The sequence below is a fragment of the Patagioenas fasciata genome, chromosome 8 (assembly GCF_037038585.1).
Source record: "Patagioenas fasciata isolate bPatFas1 chromosome 8, bPatFas1.hap1, whole genome shotgun sequence".
Taxonomy (NCBI): domain Eukaryota; kingdom Metazoa; phylum Chordata; class Aves; order Columbiformes; family Columbidae; genus Patagioenas; species Patagioenas fasciata.
The window spans coordinates 7,195,613-7,214,639 of NC_092527.1; the positions used below are offsets into that span (position 1 = coordinate 7,195,613).

The 19,027-nt window shown below is 50.3% G+C and overlaps 1 protein-coding gene across 2 annotated transcripts; it reads right to left on the minus strand.

Moving 5' to 3' along the window:
* Nucleotides 1-93: 93 nt before the first annotated feature.
* ERLIN1 (ER lipid raft associated 1) lies at nucleotides 94-18,935 on the minus strand. 2 transcript variants are annotated; one of them, XM_065843434.2, is made up of 11 exons: nucleotides 18,423-18,935; nucleotides 16,661-16,742; nucleotides 16,091-16,137; nucleotides 11,327-11,388; nucleotides 9,712-9,837; nucleotides 8,823-8,896; nucleotides 5,808-5,866; nucleotides 4,835-4,926; nucleotides 4,243-4,332; nucleotides 3,902-3,981; nucleotides 94-3,702 (listed from the first exon to the last, which is right to left on the minus strand). In XM_065843434.2, the coding sequence occupies exons 1-11, from the start codon at nucleotides 18,533-18,535 to the stop codon at nucleotides 3,484-3,486; spliced, it is 1,044 nt and encodes a 347-aa protein (XP_065699506.1). In that variant the 5' UTR covers nucleotides 18,536-18,935; the 3' UTR covers nucleotides 94-3,483. The 2 variants fall into 2 exon arrangements, with proteins under 2 accessions (XP_065699506.1, XP_071667700.1); XM_071811599.1 differs by lacking the exons at nucleotides 16,091-16,137; nucleotides 16,661-16,742; nucleotides 18,423-18,935 and adding an exon at nucleotides 11,500-11,732.
* Nucleotides 18,936-19,027: the final 92 nt, after the last annotated feature.

Consider the following 19,027-nt stretch of genomic DNA (forward strand, 5'->3'; position numbering starts at 1 on the left):
CGCAACTAGACATGGCCTTACTGCAGAGTGAGAGGCACAGGTGTGCCCCCTCCAAGAGCCTACAGCGACACCAGGACACACAGAGCCAACAAGGAAATGGTAACAAAATAACTTTATTCTGCTTTATCAAAAGAAATTAACACTGTGCATGTAAACTTGAACATAGGTATCGTGTTTCCTTAAAGAAGGTGTGGATCCAGCAGCAGACCCCTTCACTCACAGGAGCACATGGGGCTTTCGAACAGAGAGAAAAAGCAGTTCAAAGCCACGTTCCCAGTTGCAGCCATGTCCCAGCTCAGAGAGAAGCAAAGCCCAGACCGGGCTGTTAAAGCCACGGCGACTCCCTCCCCTTGCACACCTGCTCCCGCTTCTGAAGCCAGGTTTTTGCAGAAGGCACAGAGCATCACGCACACACTGCTGCAGGGCTGGGAAGTGCAGGAAAAGCCCCAGGTGTCCCACATGGGTAGGAGGTGGCTGATGCCAACCCAACCCAGAGCAGGGTGACAGCCGCTGATCGCAAATCCCTCCGGGCAGCCACAGGGAGGCCCAGCCAGGCTCAGACCCCACGGGCTGCAGCCCCTCCTTGCTCTGATCACTAGACAACTGTGAGCTGCCTCGTTATTGCTTCTAGTTGACCCTCCTGCCCTTCCCTCTTGTCATCTCCAGGCTGGCAGAACCTATCCTGTCCACCCAGCCCAATGCCCAGGGTTTGATGGCAGCCACAGTGAGCACCACACAGAGACAAGCCTGTATCCCATTCCAACAGTGCTTCTGTTCTAAAAGCCCAGCTTCATCTCAGAATTCAACCAAAGTGGCCGTGTTTCTGCTGCAACACGCGTGCTGCAAGTCAAGCGACACCCAGGAGCTGGAGGGTCAGAGATGTGATTCCCCCTCCCCACAGGAGGAAGGAGACCTTGAGCTCACAAATCAAATAGCACTTCCAGGAGACACTTCAACCACCACAGCTACAAAATACACTGCCATCCCCTCTCTGCCCCGGTCCCCTTTCCCCGGGGGGACACCGCAGGGGCTGGTGGTGCCAACGCTCTGTCTGCCCAGTCCTCTCCTGCCCTCAGACCCGCTCGCATCGCCCTGCCCGGTCTGCTGGCTCCGCTGCCTCCAGTGCAACACACAGACATCCCATCTGCTCCCTGCCATCCAGTGTCCTGCGAAGGCTGCTCTGTGCCACGAGGGCACTGTTCATCACAGCCTTCAGCAGGTGACGACATGAGCACCCCCAAGCACAAGCTCAGCTTAGTGCTCCCCAGGCTGGGATCTGCAGGGCACACACCTGTAACACATCCCCTGTGCACCAGGTGTGTGCAGCAAAAGCTGGAGAAATCTCTCCTGGTGACAGCAAGAGCACCTTCCTCTCGTCCTTAGGGCAGGAGGAGGCACCATGACCTCCCTCCCTGGAAGCTGGGACTGGTGCTCAGCACCTTCAGCTGGCCTCCCATTGGGGCAGGGTCCCGGTCCTGTGCTTCTGCCACGTCTGGGTTTAAAGAAGAGATGGTATCTTGGAGCAGAGCACCAGCTGGGCCTTGGGAGGCTGCAGACAGATGTAGGACAGAAATACCACCTGAAGCTGCTGCAAAGTCCCACAGCCAGGTATTACCAGAAGCAGCAAAGTCAACACACCCCTGCTCTGCCCCAAAGGAGGAGAATCAGCCAGAGCAGGAGCTGAGACAGCATAAGGCACCATGTTACCAGACTTCCTTGAGGAGAGATGCTGTTATTCTGAGACGAGCCCCACAGGACAGCAACACAGCACTGGAAAGCCTGAAGCCCACACAAGTCACGTAGGAAAACCATTAGCAGAGGCGAAGCTCAGACCATATGTTTTGAGCTAAATGTTTCACCAGCGCAAAAGCTAAGCACGTCCCTCCTCTTGCTCTGAGGCTGCAGATGGTGCCAGGGACGGATCTCAACACCCACCGGCCCGTCACCACCAACCAGCCCATCCGGTGAACTGCGCCAGGGCTGAGCACTGCATGACTGCACCAAGGGGACAGGGAAGCAGGATGTCCCAGCTGGTGGAGGAGAGGCCATCCCCGAACAGGTGGTGGGTTCAGAAGCAGGCAATGCTGCTGTGCTGCCAGCTGGGGAATGCCATTCCAGCTCAACCTCTTGCCAGTTGCTTCCCCAGACATCATCTTCTGGGATCACTGCAGAACACAACGAGGAGCAGGTCCTAGAAAGAAGCACGTCCTCACAGGCAGATGGGAGGACAGAGGGAAAGAGGAAAGCAGATCGTACCAGCAGATGTTCCCCCCGAGCACATCTCTTTCTCTCACCCTGCAGTGGCACGTGGGGAGCAGGGGCTGGATTTACAATACACATCAGAGAAAAGAGCATCCTGCCAGCACTGCTCGCGAGTCAAAAACCTGCACCACAGCAAAGCCTGGCCAGTGACCAGAGGACCAGCAGGAGGCTCCCACCGTGGCTGTTCAAGGACAGGTCCCAGTTCTTCTTGGAATGGTGGATTTTGCATGGGGGAGCAGTGATGCCTCACCTACTTTGCACTGAGGCGTCAAAGGTCTGATCTGCTGCAGAGCGGGGTCCCTTCACTCTTCTCTTTCCCTTCCCTTGGCCAGCAAGGCAGAGCAGTGGAAGTTCAGCCTCCTTTCCCAGCTGAGAAGATCTCCAGGGAGGCTGTGGGGTCCGAGCAAAGATTTCCCAGCTCTGTTCCCAACCAGCTGCTCGGAGGTGCTCCATGCACTCTGAAATCTGGTTTAGGGTGCAAGATGAAACCCAGCCACCCCGCTGAAACGTACCACATACAGTCAGTCACAGCCAGCCAGTGTAAGGCTCTTGCTTGGAGAAGGGGAGTTACAGAAGCCTGTTAGAGATTGCTTGCTCCAAGTTGTTATCTAGTGCCACTGCCTACAGGAAAGAAGATTATGGCTATGCAGATCCTATTCAAATAACCTATTCCACACCAAACCGCTCCTCACCAGGCCTGAGCAGGGACACGCAGCCTCCACGGGCCAAGGAGAGCCCACTCTACTGGAGTCCTCAAGGAGAGTTAGAAAGCGATGGTAGGAACCTGCCTCAGAGTCCACAAAGCGAAGCTTCCTCAGTAGGACGAAGGAAACCTCTTCACTCGGCCTCAGCAAGGAGCGCTGGGGAACGACCAATGCGCAGCAACACAGCACTCAAAGCCACACTTCCAACCTCCAGAGGAACGCTTGCTAAATAATTGCACCTACTGCAGAAGGCTTTCCTGGTGTCTGTCTTTTAATATTCCAGTATAGGTATGTTAGTACAGGATTATCCCTCATTTGGAAGCACCAATTTAATAGGGGAAGAAACGGAAGAGGCAGAGCACTTGCAACGTGTTGCTAGGAGAAAAAATCAACCCAACTGCCACCTACACGCAAGATGTCCACGCATAAGCCGCATCTGGCGCACCAGCACAAGGCAACATCCCCATCCACAGCTGGGCTGGCTGTTGAGCTACACCGGGTTATCCTTCCACCTCTGTCAGCCAGTGCTCTCCTTTGCTCTGAGGTGGCTTTCTGCAGAGGGCTCTGGAGCCTCCTGTGAAGGAAGGCTGGTTTCTTGGGCAGTCCTCAGATTGGCTTGCTGGAAGGCACAGGAATCCAGAAACACGTTGGGGATGCGGTCACCAAAATACAGCTTGCTGTTCGCAGCTATCGCTTGGTATTTCATTAGTTCCAGATACTCGGGGGTAAGTTTCAGCTACAAAAAGAGAAACCAGAGACCGTTAAGAGACAACCTTCTGGGCCCCACATCATATGATTTCATCGCAAGCAGTTGCTTCCTGGGATGTGGGCTGTTAAATCAAGTGTTTTCCCTGTGCTGCCCACCTGAACAGAATCTCCTGTGCAGAGGGGAAAGAGTAAGCAGGTCCTCTTCTGACCAGCTTTCAAGTGCTCACCTTGTTGGAATCAGCCAGTTTCCGAGCAGTGTAGTACTCTGCATCAGCTTTTGCTTTCTCTCTTGCTAGGAATGCAGCATCTAAAGCAGGGGAAAAGAAGCATTAGCAAGGGAATAGCCCCATCACATCGAGCACCTGAGCCTCTGTCCCATGCGTGCGACACTGCACGGCTGCCTCCTTGGAGAGGCACCTGCAAAGGGCAGGAATGACCCCAGTGCAGAACCTTGCACTAGCGCACCCTTTATTGTTTTTGCAGGATGGTGATGTCCATGAGCCCAGTTCTGAGGTTCCCCTACCTGCCACCACCCTCGGCTGGAAGATGACCCCAGCAGCACCGTTACCTTCAATCTCAGAAATTCGCTTCTCTGTTTCCTTCTCCATAATCTTTTGCTGATAGTGAATCCTGGCCACCTGCGCAGCCTTCTCTGCCTCTGCAATCACAACAGGCTCAGCTCAGACATTCACTTCTCAGGACTTCAGCATCAGTATCCTGACCCCAGCACCTGGTTGCAAGCAGTTTCCTCCCTGCTGGGATCCTACAGCACCAGTTTGTACTCCAAGCAATACAGTTACAAAAAGAAAACACACTGCTGATGTTTCCAGAGTTGCACTGGCTGACATCTCTTTTGCAGGTGTGACTCCCTCTGGCACAGGGACATTTAGTTTCAAGGCCAAGCAGTTTTTCTGGCAGAGCTGTTACCTCTTGGCCTTGCTGTAGGACAGAGGTGTTTGCTGCTCTGGGGAGGGAAGTGGGACGTAGATGCAGCAGCACAAACACTCCTATTTTCCACACAGCTGTTGGTGCAGCCTGGCCATGCTCCCTCAGGGAGCTGTCAGTGATGCAAGAAAACCTCCTACTCCAGCTTACTGGGAGATGTAGGAATGGAAATGCAGTCTGGCCCCATCCGCTGGTACTCCCAGCAGGTGACATACCAATGACTGCTTTCTTCCGGTCCGTCTCTGCCTCCTTCTCCACCACCTTCTGCTTCTGGGCTGCAATCAGCAGCTTGGTCTTCTCAGCCTCCCTGCAGGGTGAGAAACCACAGCACAGCTCTGCAAACCAGGTCAGGGGCACAAGAAGCTGAGCAGTTGCCAGCACCACGTCCTCGCAGCCATGAGGACTAGCTCTGTCTTCAGCTGTACAAGCACAGGTGTAGGTCAAAGGAAGGCTCATTCCAGCTGTTTGGCACCGGGGAGGCCACAGCTGGGTGCTGTGTACAGCCTGAGGCTCTCGGGAGGAGGGAGCCCAGTGCAGGGAGGCTGCAGGTCCAGGGGCATGGGAGAGGTTGGGGGAGCCGGGCTTGCTCAGGAGGTGACGGGGGACCCAACGGCATCTCCCCCTGACCAAAGGGGTCCCGGAGAGCAGTGTGTGAAACCCCAGCCGGCCCCAAGGAACCAGCCCATCCCCATGCGAGTGGAGGGGATCCTCGTCCCCAGGGGTGCCCCGGCTCACCCACACACAGCCCTCAGCAACCTGCTGCAGAATTTGCGCTGTTTTGGGAAGGGGTTGTGACAGAATGCCTCCGCAGGTACCTATCAGACTAAAACCTGACTGCAATTCTGTGAGTTTGCTGGAGGACACTTCAGGGGTGAGATGTCAAGAGCCCTGAATTCAGTTTACAAGTCTTCTACAGGTTCTTTATAGCGCATGGGTGTCCCCTCTACATAAAGGACCAGATAGGGACTCTGGACACACTAAAAACCATCTCTGTGAAGGGCTGAAAGGCTTCAAGGTGAAGGAGCTATGGAAATGGAGAAAGAGAATGCGTGAGGGCACTTAGCCAAGCACACACTGGCTAGAGCCCACCTCTCATCTTCTGAGCACCAAGTAAGAGCTTTCTAATAGCATCAGGTCTGTGCTGCACCCTCAAAACCAATTAATACACTTTAATGTACAGTTACTCACATTAACTCAAAATTTCTTCGGATGGCTTCTGGGATTTTGGGTTTCGTAACACGCACGGCCTGTTGAAAAAAATAAAAAGTGAGCGCATTTTAAATTAAATGTTTTGATGTGAGCTTCATAAGTTTGCAATGTCTTCGCAAAACTAGCTGTAGTGCTCTGGACATTGATCCGAGACCACCCATAATGGTTCCCAACCCTCTGGGAGGGGTTGGACAGACAGAGATGAGGTTCTCAGGACATGGCGCAGTGCCAGGGGTGGGTTATGGTTGGACTCCATGATCTTGAGGGTCTCTTCCAACCAAAATGATTCTAAGTAAGACCCGTGGAGCAGACTGCTAAAGAGGTCCTTTGTTAGAAGCAGCTTAGTTCTCCACCCCAAAGACTCTTTAATCACCAGACACCACTTTCCAAAGTACTGCTCAGAAAAGGGGCTCAAGAACCAAATGAAATTAAATCACAGGAGTGAGACTTGCAGGACTATGAGCTCAAGAATGGACTTTCCAGGAGAAAAGCTTGCAAAAGCGACCATGCCATGAAAGACATCTCAGTGAAGACAGGAGGACACAGGTGGCAGCTGGAATCTGTCGCTGTTCACAACTGCAGCCCATCAAGCGTGATGTGCATGATGGTGCTGACACCATAACTCAGGTACAGGCCAGAGACAGCCACCGAGCTGCTCTGCAGAGCTCTCTATCTGAAACATGAGGGAACACCTCCAGAGGTAGGACCAAGAGCTAACGCTGTGCAGGTGGCACACTGTGTGACTCGTTACTGAGTTTTGGGAGGTGCAGACTGATGCTCCACGGTTGTATGACTGCTTCACAATCCTCCTGCTCCATCTCCACTGTCGGGCTAGCGCTGAACCAGGTGCTTCTCTCTGGTGTCATTAAGTCTGCAAAGAACCAAGGGGCTTCCACAGAGGAGAACGGGGTGTGGACGTGTCCAGGCAAGCTTCTGCATGCGAGAAAAGGGACCGTTCCCATGCAACAGGCCCCAGGTTGTCCCCGAGCTCTCTGTTCAACTAAACTTTATTCCTCCCAACTCATCTATCCATACTCCGCCTTTTGTGAGCTTCCTGTTTGCTCTTCAGCTCAGTCAGGAGCTCCTTGTCCATCCACACCAGACTCCTGTCTCACCTGCTCGACTTTTCAGACTTCGGGGCATCCTCGGTGAAGTGGGGCCTCCTGGCCTCCTTTGCTGACCACCGCAGTCTCCCACAGGACCCTGCCACACACATCTTGCACAAACCGAGTCCTGTCCTCCTTGAGCCCAGGCCCATAATTCTCCTGTCAGCATCCCTCCTCCAAGGACCTCAGCACCTTACCCCTGCTCCAGCTCACTCTGCAACCAGACTTCACCTCCCAAACAGATCTTGCTTCTAAAATGTCCAGCAGAGCACCCCTCCCACTCAGCTTTGCTCATCAGTGCCAAAACTTGCACTCAACACCCTCCAGAAGCACCCAGCCCTCCTGCCCTTTCAGCTGGTCACCGACTGTCAGCCTGTGGTCATCATTTCAGTTAAGAAAGTTTTGCATCAGGGAACCTGGAGGACTTGTGAAGGTTTCATATACACTAAATAACTTTAATAAACCTAGAAATAAATGCTACTAATTTCCCTTAACATAATCTTTTCAATAGAGTTGTTTTCTGTGTCACTTATTTAAATAATGACTTGTCAGTGATCTCTGATTATGCCCAAATAAAGAATTATTTCCCTTAGAGCTCACAAAACTATTAAATTCTAAGTACACTTAAGTACTTCACTGCAGGAGCCGGGTATTTCTGGCAGAGGTGTGTGCTGAGGCACAACTTCACTGGAGACAAGGGTGTAGCTCTGCTTTGAATGGGAACAAGAGGAACATGAGGACAGGATCAGAGTCTCCTGAGTACAAGAGATGAACGACTTGCCTTGCTAGTTCTGGAACCGCTTCAAACTGTTGGGCTGGTGCACTCAGTCTGGGCTCACATAGGCAAGAATATCCCTCAACTTTCGACCAACAGTGAAGACTGGTCATGCCAAATTAGAGATGGGATAGCGCACATTGAAGACCTAGTTCTGTAGTTAACATCTCCCAGCAAAGAACTGTTAGCTTTGCTTATGCCCTTCTGCACCCTGAGATCAAAAAGGGCCTTTACATTATGACAATAATTGATTGATGATGAACCTTCATAGGAAATCTCTCTGCAACGTACATTGCAAGTTAGCTTGGATATTTGGAAGAGCAGGTGCCATCTCAATTTCTCTGTGGTAAGACACTGTGGTTTATACCCTCTCCAGAACAGAGCAAGCCTATGCACAAATGAGCCACAAAGCAGAACACTATCCATCGCAGTATTTCACGTGCTGTCAGCTGCACATAGCCAGCCAGCCTGGACAAACGTGGCAACAAGAAAAGCAACACAGATTTGGCCTCGCTCATCCCTACAGCAGAAATCTCCAGAGATTGCCAACTTCACCCTCGTGAGCTTAAGGTCTATTTTTCACAGTTGGTTACCCTGAACTTCAACATGCCAAAAAGTCAGTGTGTCCCATACCCCAGCTAACATTAAAGATGATTTTCTAATGTTAAGTGTAAGCAGAAAATCACTTAAGATCTAACATCTTTCCCTACCTCTGGCACAAATGCAGAAAGGAGGAAGATTTCTTCCTCTCCAGTTACCTGTAGGAACAGCACTGGCGTGCTGGAGAGCCCAGCTTTGCAGGGGTGCCCAAGGTAGCTTAAAGAAAAACATTATCTTGCTCTTTGCAAATTAAATGCAATACCTGCAGGTCTGTGGCCTAAACGGTCATTTTCTCTATCCTAACATGCTATGTTAGGGTCTTCCCCTAACATAAAACAAGCATTTAGAAGTGGTCCATATTGCATGAACAGTCTTCAACTGACAAAGCTCAACTCAAGGCTCAACTATTTCGCATCGTGTGGAAAACTGAAGCAAGAAACCTCATAAATCTAGCGAAAGGTGAGCAAATTAGAGGTGGAATGAAGAATAATCTTTGTTAGGGAATGAACCTACCTGGATAGTGAGACCTGGTGCCATGACATTGAGATCCTTCTGCAGGGCCAACTTCAGATTCTCATCTATCTGATCTGTGGAGAACAGGAGAGAGATCACTTCGCTTACCGTCATTTCTCCTTAAGTCTCTAGGGAGCTGTGGGACCCAGTACCGGCTATTGAACAAACGCATTTTGTCACTTCCAAGCTCCAGGAAGATCCTTCCACAGAAATGGCCAGTTAGGAGAGGATTAAGTCGCATGTAGTACCACAAAATCCCCTCTGACTACAGATATTTGGCAAATCTGAGTACAGCATTCAAAGATTTAGGGTGTCTTAATATTAAAACTCTGACAATCAATCTTCCATAAACTGATTTTCCCCTGCTCTGCCACTCAAGAACAAACGTGGTGCTATGGGTTTTTTGGGGGCACAGGTGTGTACCGAGAAGCAGAACATTAACTTTGCTAATTCCTGAAGCACTGCTACCCCCTTGTGAAATAAGTAGAGCATTGCAATGAACTGAAAGCACATCCCTTCTGGCTCTCACTAGCTAAAAACAGCCACAAGGAAGCTTTGAAAGTAAAAAATGTCAATTCAGAATAGCGGCCTAAAAGTAGAAGTGGACAAGACAAAACCGTCATCATAGTGAAGGCAACAGGCACGACCCCATGCATATGGCTACTTTGTGTGTCCAGAATTCAGTTCTAAGCGGAAAAACACCGAAATCAAATTCCCACATGCAGATGTGGAAAGACAAAGAAATCTGAACCACTGGAGTCGCATGGGAAGTGCCATATGGATATATAAGGAGGTGGATTCTAGACTGTTCGCTCACAGGAGCCTGCTGCAACATATTCCACAGCAGAACAGGGAGATCACACAGCCCTCGGCGGGCACATCCACTTACCGAACAGCTCAATGTATACCTCCTGTAGGGTATGGGCGCTGCAGAACTGATTCAGTTCGTGATGGATTTTATTGAAGATCAAGGTCTTATCGTAGTCCGCGGTGTAGTTTCTCACGATATCATACACTGAGGGAGCAAGAGAATTACCAGAGGTCACCACAGACATGTATTGCTTTCTGCAATGCCACAACTGCGGAACGGTAGCTCTGGGTATCAGGAAAGCGGTGCAGCACTTGCACGGGTGGGTGGGGGATCTCCATCCTTCGGGGTTTGCCCAGCGCAGCAGGGAGAAGCCTGCAGTGAGCAGGAAGGAGGGAGAGAGAAACCTGCAGACGTCCTCTCCAGTGCTGCTGGGATTACGCGACTTCAAAGAGCAGAGTAATTACACCTAGATATACTGCACAGTCCTGTTTTATGATCTGCATAAACAAACGGAACAGTCAAGCCTCTCCAGGACCTGCATGTATAGGAACTGATACTACAATAAAGTGAAAACAAGTATCATTCCCACAATTTTAACACGAATTCACCCTTCAGTGCCTCAGTACACCAGCATTTGCATTAAGCTATGCTGCTGGAAAAAACAGCTGTATGGGTGTCCTGGTTTTGTTATAAAACAAGTTTCTCTTGTAGTGAATTTACCTGTCAGCTAAAGCTTCGTATTAGCTGCATTTTCCTGGAGAACCAGGTACACGTTTTGGTAAACCTAGCAATGGAATGCGAGGTTATTGATAAGCATGGATGGACATCTCGCCAGAGGGGCAACGAGAAACAGGTGACCAAGGAATCGACCAACTGTGTATAACATCCCATTCATGTGAATACTTCATATAAAAGTGGGAGATCACGAGGATCTCGTCCCTTTGTTCCTTTTCCTTATGGCCGACATTAGGAGAGGACCTCGCGAGTCCTCCCTGTGAACTGAGGCCCAGTGCCAGACTGAACCCAGCTCCGGTTGGCTCCAGAGTCCAGCCCAGGACTTCAGGTGCCAGCTCTGCAGTTGCTGGGACTTTCAGGATTGGTTTTGTATATTTTGTATTATTTTCTCTATTCTTACCAGTAGCATTAGTAAAACATTTTTAATTTTTCCAGCTCTCTTCTCTCTGTCCTTCTTTCCCTCCCGATTGCCTGAGTGGGAAATGGGGGGACAGGGTTAACAATACATCTGCCACGGTTTTATTGTCACCCCGCAATCTAAACCCTCGACACTGGGTCTTTTGTTTTGGCAGCTGGTGAAACAAGAAGGTACGAAGCTCCTTCATAGGCTTTGCCTTCGCAATTTTCCCAGGAGCTGAGCTGACAAGCACCTGCTGGTTTGTGCCATGTAGTTCCATGGGTGGTCTCCCCTGCGGCAGCAAGAAACAGGACGGTTTGAGCACCCGTCGCATTTCTAAACATATGGGGCAGAAGCAAGCCTAGAATTTATTTTCATCTTCGCAAACCTGTGGCTCTTTGGAAAGCCTGCACACACACACAGGAAACTAAGCACTGTGGTACTGGGAACCATAAGAGTAGCAAGATATGGAGAATTCAAGTCTTGCAAACCAAGAGAGGGCTGCTACAGGACAAGTGAAGGTGGTCACAGTGCTGCCTGTCAAAACAGGATGGGAAATACCTGCATACGGTGCCAATTTATTCACAACTTCTATTCGGTCAATGTAGATCATAACGCCGCCACTGTAAGCGAAAAAGAGAATGCAGGAATTATTACTGCAGCCATTAACAGTGGACCATAATTAAAGCCAAGTCATCTTTTCCCCATCTTTTACTAAATTCTGCTACATTTACCCAGAACGATTCTGAACTTCTTGAGCATTTTGCAATTAGATGGCACCAAACCCCAAGCTTTGTATGGACTGGTCCCTCTCTGCACAAACCAAAAGCGTGCTCCAGCAAGTCTGCAAAGCCTTTTCGCTTCACTTCGTTATCTCCTGCTTGGCCAGCTAAAGGAAAACATCTCTGAACAGGAACGTAGCTGCATCTATAAGAAAGGGGCGTCCAGCACGATGAAGGGAAGGCAACAAGGACAGCAGATGGCACCTGCAAGCAGCAGAGCAGACACAAACTGCAGACACACCACAGCTCTTCTAAGCAGCAAATACATTTTAAATAGAAAAGCCCTTAGTTTAATTTCATGCATTTACTAACTCCAGCAGGAACTCGACAACGTCCCTGTTAGAAAGGAAGAAGCAAAGCGCTTTAATTCACATTCCCTGCATCAGTATCATGTTGCAAATATCTCTGCAGTAACAGCGCAACCATGTGCAGCTCTTCTCTCAAGAGTGTATTTTAAAAGCATGACACTCATGATTTTATCCTCAGGGCAAAGGCAAATCACAAACAAGAAGCTTTAGCAGAAACTGTTTAGACAGCTGATCCCCACAAGCAGATCTCACACTGAGTCTCTGTGCTGTTTTAACTCAAACCTATTGCCCACGACAAGCTTGGTTTCTTCTTTTGCAGACCCTAATCGCTTCAAAGCTGCTAAGTCTGCACAAAGATCACCTGAACTTTCTTGGTCTGCAAACCTGCCTGCTGCATGGCAAGCTATGAGCTGAAAATGTTGTCGATGAGCTGAACTTGCCTGTTGGAAGGGACAAGCTAGCAGAAAATATATTTGTGGCTAAAAAGAGACTTAATTCCCAGTGAGATACTATTATTAAGAGTATTAATCCCTTTTTCACTCCAGATTTCTCTTTACGCCACGGTCATTCTTGCTAGCTCTCTTTAAAGAACCGGTCCTATTACTTAAAAATAAGACAGGTTTATGGATCCTTTATAGGTATGTCAGGTCACAGGAGCAGTTATAATACCTGCGTATGTGTTTTTCTCATCTGTTCTGCATCCTGTCCCACCACATCCAATAAAACGACTATTTCTCACTGCAAGTGACAGACTCCTCCAGGCTGAAGAAACCCAAGGACTTCAGCCACTGCTCATGGCCTCCTCTCCAAACTCCACCAGCTTTGTAGCCTCCTCTGGACATACTTCAGTAGCTTTATCTCCTTTTCCTCCTGTGTCCCCAGCCCTGCACACAGTGAATGCTCCAGGTGAGGCCAGAGCAGAGCAGGACAATCCCCTCCCTGCCCAGCCTGGTGATGCTGAGCTGGATGCATCAGGACATGGGTCCCTCTTGGCTCCAGGGACACTGTCAGCTCATGTTCTACTTGCCGTTGTCCAGAAACCCCAAATCCTTCTCCATGGAGCTGCTTTGCAGCATATTGTTCCCCAGCCTGCATGAACAGCCAGGGCAGTTCTGTTGGTCAGGCAACAGCTTCAAGGGAACAGGTGCCACTTGGAGCCCGAATACGCTGGCCACCTATTTCCCCACTGAGGCCTTAAGGTTAAACCAAGCCTACAAAGCACTTGCACCGCATTTTCCAGCCAGCTTGCCACCAGAGCCACCATCATTTCACATGGTGCAGTGGGGATGGCTCTCTGGACCTTGCTGCTCTAAACCCAGGAGCCAGACTGACCTAGAACCCTCACCTCATGGCGGCTGCAGCTTCCTCACAAGGGAAGGAGAAGGGGTGAGCGCTGAGCTCTTCTCTCCGGTCACCAATGACAGAACCCAGGGGAACGGCAGAAGATGTGCCAGGTGAGGGTTGGTTGGACATTAGGAAAAGGTTCTTCACCCAGAGGTGCTGGACACTGAACAGGCTCCCAGAGAGGTGTCACAGCTCCAGTGTTCAAGAAAAGACTGGACAACATCCTCAGACACACGCTGTGACCTGTGGGGTGTCCTGTGCAGGGACAGGAGGTGTACGTCATCATCCTTGTGGGTCCTTCTAACTCAGGACATTCTATGATGCTGTGATTCTATCCTATGATCTTCGAGTGAGCATCTCAGACAAGACATCCTGTCAAACAGCCTGGTCCAGCAGATGTCAGCAAACTCCCGGGGTGCAGGAGGCTCTGTCCTGGGCAGTTTCTGGCAGAGTTCCCTGCACCGATTTCGGGTGATTCACACACCGTCTTGACCTGGAACTGTACAAACCCTCTCATCGCCCGCAGCCGCTTTACTTGCCCTCTGGCACCTACAGCTGAAGCGCTGGCTCAGGCAGCGCTCACTCTTCACACCTGGACAAGCCACTACCACCCTCCAAACGGCCTTGTTTGCCAAGGGCAAGCGGGTGACTCCCATGGGAGGTTTCCAGCGCTCGCGACTCCCCGCTGCCGTTTCCACGGCCTGAGCAGGGTCGGGGAGCAAGGAACAAGAAGAAATCCATAGTCTGAAAGGAGGATCAACGCATGGATTATGTGCACCTGGCAGAAGCTTAAACGTAATTAGGCAGCAATAGGACAAGGTGAAAGCGTGCAGGGAATGCTACAGGAGACTAACACGCACTAGTAGCTGTTTCAATAAGACCAGACCAGGTTAGGCAATCAGAGCATGTAAAAATTGGGCCTAAATGCCAGATCTGGTCTGTCTAGAGGTATGGGGATTAATGCAATACATCCCCTTGCAATATTCATGCCACATTTCTCCACGTGACCAGCTAACAAACAGGGACCTGTCCCAGAACGGCATTCCTCTGTGTTCCTGCCAAAGACCTGCAGCGTGAGCACAGACACCTCTCGCTCCTTTGCAAATAAACATCTAGTGCTTGAGCAATATTTACTGTTTCTTGGCCTTTTAAGTACTTGTGCAATATTCAGCACGATTCTTTATAGTTCAGCCTGTAAGAAAAACGCTAACTTTCCCATTAAATATTTCCATAACACCATTTTCAACACATTTTGTTCCACAACTAGTGTACTCACAAGTATATTCATTCTCAATTAATTGTTTTAGCCAGTTCTTTTGAGTACTTTGCTCTTGTAAAACTGGTTGATTGAACTGATTTTCCATCAGTTTTTGGAGAGCAGCAGACCTGCATTTAATGTATTCACTTAATGCTGTCAAGTATAAATGGGACAGGTGAGGCAGAAACTGGGGATGGGACACCATACAGTCATTCAGAAACCTCCTAATGTAGACGAGGACACAGGGAAAAGGAACATGGATATGGTGGAAGACAAACCCAGCCTTTAAAATCTCATGGTTTAATACATAATTGCAGAAATTTAAACTGTTTAGGGTCTACTCTTATAATGAACTTCAAACTGGGACAGTGAAACTTGAGATTTGATCTATTTGTTATTGATAAGCTCATGTTTTGTTATGGAAATGTAGATTCAAAGCTTTGGCTCGGAGCAGCTTTGATTCCAAATGTAGCAAATCCAGAGGCTCCTGCAGGAACACCTTAAAAATAAACAGGGCTGTTGGGATCTTTGGTCTGAAGGGCATTCAATTATTAACTAAGAAATGTTTCACCAGCTGTTTGGTGTTTTAAAGCAAGTTTATTACCGGTAACTTCACAACCACCTGCACTGCACAACGTTGAAATGTAACAGGAATTTAAACTAACTATACAGGATTAAACAGACTGTGCCATTTAAAAGCTAGGAATACGGAATATAACGAGCCTTACTCCTCCCTCCTGCAATTGCTTTTTGCTTGACCTAAAGCCTCTTTACCTGACCACAAACCCTGGCTGCAGCACTGAACACCAGCATTATATACAGACACTCCTGAAGGAGGTTTGAGACCTGAAACTAAAATCAGTTAGGGCCCAGGAGAGCTTTACGTTAATACTTGAGCACAAGTGATGTCTGATGCTATAGGAATCATTCCAAGAACTCATTTCAATAAGGGTTAAAAACCAGATAAAAATTAACTCTGCTTTATTAATGTTGCCACTAACTTTAAATTTCAACATGGTTGTTGTGTGTCATCATTAAAATCATACTGAATTTTCTCCTTTTTTTATTTTTAAACAGAAATATTGTTGAGTACCTTAAAGATAAAAGGCAAATCACCAGTTTTGTATTTATCTTGAAGAAACATAGTCAGTCATTACTTTCACTTGTGAATGAACCAACACAACAGGATTGGTGCCTTCTCCTTCTGTTCCTGCTCTGCTTGTTAAAACTGCACAGATCTGTGCTGACAACTTAATGATGAGGTAGGTAGGTGCCACCTATGCACAGGATTCTTCCCTATTCTTTCTTTACGTCAGGTGAAACATCAATTCCAAAAATGCCCAAACAATTCCAAGAGACTCATTTCCTTGAGCTGTATTTGAAACGAACCACCTCCCATCAGGAGGATTTCCATTCGCCATCTACTTTTGCCCACTGCGGAGGTCAGCACTTGTATTAGCCACAAGATTCAGACTAGAAAATACTGCGAAACAGAGGGCAGTCTGGTATAAATTACAGGGTATGTGCCTTTACTTTCCACTTTCTGTGTCGCAGAGCTGTAAATGACTGGCTGCAAACCACACAACAGAGCGCATCTGCTCATCACCAGAAGAAATACAAAGGAGAAACATACCTTGTCCCACAAGGCACATTTTTGACTTCATCAGTCTGCAACGTGGTCTGAAATAGAAAGACAACCAGTGCTCACAAACCCTGTTCATTCTGTAGGAAGATCAAGCTGTGCCCAGACCCTCACAACCATGGAAGCCAAAAATTGAGTCAAAAATGCATCCTCTGCCTCTCTTGCAACTTTTGCAGGTGTGGGTAGAAGACAGACTTCTTTTCAACAACCTTTTGGGAGACAGAAAGGCAACTGTGCTCATTTCTCTGCTCTCAACTCCTCTGGCACTAAGATCTGCAGCTCTTCTGGGAAACAATTAAGGCCACAAACACAGACTCTTTTCCCAGAGCAAGACATCTCCTGTCCCAAGCAACACACCACACGTTGTGCAGATTCCACCAAAAGGACAAGTCCCAGCACACAGCTGGCACTGCCACCTAAGGCAGAAGGAACCAAGGGCTTCGCAGGAGCTGCCGCTCTGACCGTCACATCACTGAGCAAACACCCGTCATCCCCATCCAGCAACATCCCCACCCACATCCACTCCCAACCCACCCTCTGCCAAGATGAGGAGGCACCGACCTGCACGGACTTGAAGGTGGTAATGAACGGGAGCATGATGTGGTAGCCTGGTCCGCTCGGGCTGGTTAACAACGCACCGCCCCTACAGAGAGACAGGGAAATGGGGAAAAGGCACAAGCAACTGCAAAATAGTTTCAGACCGAGCAAGTATATTCAAAGTGCCAGGAGTCACAACCGTGGCAGCACAAATTACATGACTCCCCTGCAGCAAATTTGCCAACAACTGCTCTACAAATAGAGCTGACAGCGCATGATACTTGCCTGCTGCAAATCAGCAATCATTTGCTTCAGTGCTGTAAGCAGTTAACTTTCAGACAAGGCAGATATTGCTCAATTCTTCCAGCATTGCAACACTGCAGAGGGTTTCAAGAACACACACTTTCCTCTCTAAATAGTTCACCGGTAACCATGGAAAAATCCAGCAGTTGATGTGATACCGGCAGTTTGGATTTCCACAAGGCATTTGGCACAGCCCCTTACCCAAAGCACAGAGAAAACCCACTGACAGGTGGTTAGAAGACAGGAGACAGAGGAGAGCTCTAAGCGATCGATCCTCGTAGCGCGGTCAGGTCCCCTGCAGCGTCCTGCAAGGGCCTGTGCTGTTTGGCACGCTTGCAACTAAAGGAAGGAGCGGTGCAAAGAAAACTGGCTCACAGTGGTGAGTGCAAAGGGTAGAAAAGACAGGGCAGAAAACCAGCAGAAATAGCGAAAAACAGCAGAAATAGCAAAAACCACAGAAACACTGGTGCTTTTGAAGCAAAAAGTAGTCATTTAGTGATCACTCGCTGTTGTAGACCAATGAGTTGCTCTAGAGATGCTATTCAGGGCAGCTAGAAACCCCTGGTGAAACTCAGCCCAGAGCCAGGAAGAAAACCTGCTTAAAAGCAGCAATAAAGCCTCGGGACAAAGGTGACAGCCCTCCATGTCAGAGGGAGAAATCAACAAGTGGGCAAACGAAGAACTTTGGTCCCCTAAGCTTTGAAACCCAAACTGTGATGCAGAAAAAGGGAAGAAGGAAAAGCAGCCTGGGCTTCAGAAAGAAGGAAACTCGTAATGGTTCCGCACAGAGCGTGGCCTCCCCTCTGCTCTGCCCTGGGGAGACCACACCTGGAATATTGTGTCCAGTTGTGGCCCCTCAGCTCCAGAAGGACAGGGAACTGCTGCAGAGAGTCCAGCGCAGCCACCAAGATGCTGAAGGGAGTGGAGCATCTCCCGCGTGAAGAAAGGCTGAGGGAGCTGGGGCTCTGGAGCTGGAGAACAGGAGACTGAGGGGGGACTCATTCATGGGGATCAATATGTAAAGGGTGAGTGTCAGGAGGATGGAGCCAGGCTCTTCTCGGTGACAACCAGTGATAGGACAAGGGGCAATGGGTTCAAACTGGAACACAGGAGGTTCCATTTAAATTTGAGAAGAAACTTCTTCCTGGTGAGGGTGGCAGAGCCTGGCCCAGGCTGCCCAGGGAGGTTGTGGAGTCTCCTCCTCTGCAAACATTCAAACCTGCCTGGACACCTTCCTGTGTAACCTCATCAAGGTGTTCCTGCTCCATGGGGGGATTGCACTGGATGAGCTTTCCAGGGCCCTTCAACCCCTGACATTCTGGGATTCTGTGGGCCACACCTTCTGGTGTAAGCGAGTGGGAGCGACATCGTCTGCTCAACCTCGGGGCAAAAGCTGGAGGGAAACTGAGGGGGAGCCCTGACTGCTGAACCGGGGCCAGGGAGGAACCCCGGCCGGGGAGGGGAGCGGCGGGCAGGCACGTACCTGTAGTACACGGCCAGGTGTCCCTCCTCGACCCTGTGGATGGAGCAGTAGAGGAAGAAGACGAGGAGCCCCGAGGCCGCTGCAGCTACGGCCCCGGCCTGGGCCATGCTCATCCTGCCGGGACCGGAACCGGGGCCGGGGCCGTGAGGGCGGCAGCAGCGCCTGGCCCGGGCGATGGGGCTGGGCCCCGAGATCTTCGCGCTCTCTCTCCGCTCTCACGGCGTCTCTCTGCCCTTTTTCCAACAAACCACTCAGATTCGGGACCGAACAGCCGAGCGTGTCCTCGCAGCACCCCGCGGACCCGCCCCCTCCGCTGCCCGGGGCTGCGCTACAACCGCCCGGGATGCACGGCGGGGTTCGGCCGCCGAGGCCCCCGCCGCCGCCGGGAGAAGGGCGCGGGCACAGCCCCAGGATCGGCAGGCGCCCAGCGAGGACCGCAGGCCGCTCCCCGGCGCGGTGGGCCCGGCCGCCACCTCCCGGCCACCGCCTCCCGGTCGCCCCTCAGGCCGCTCGGTGGGCGGTAACGGCCCCGCGCGCCCACGTGCGACCCAGGCCCCGCGCCCGCCCCGCTCGCCCCGCCCCCGACAGCGCGCCGCGCGGCGCCC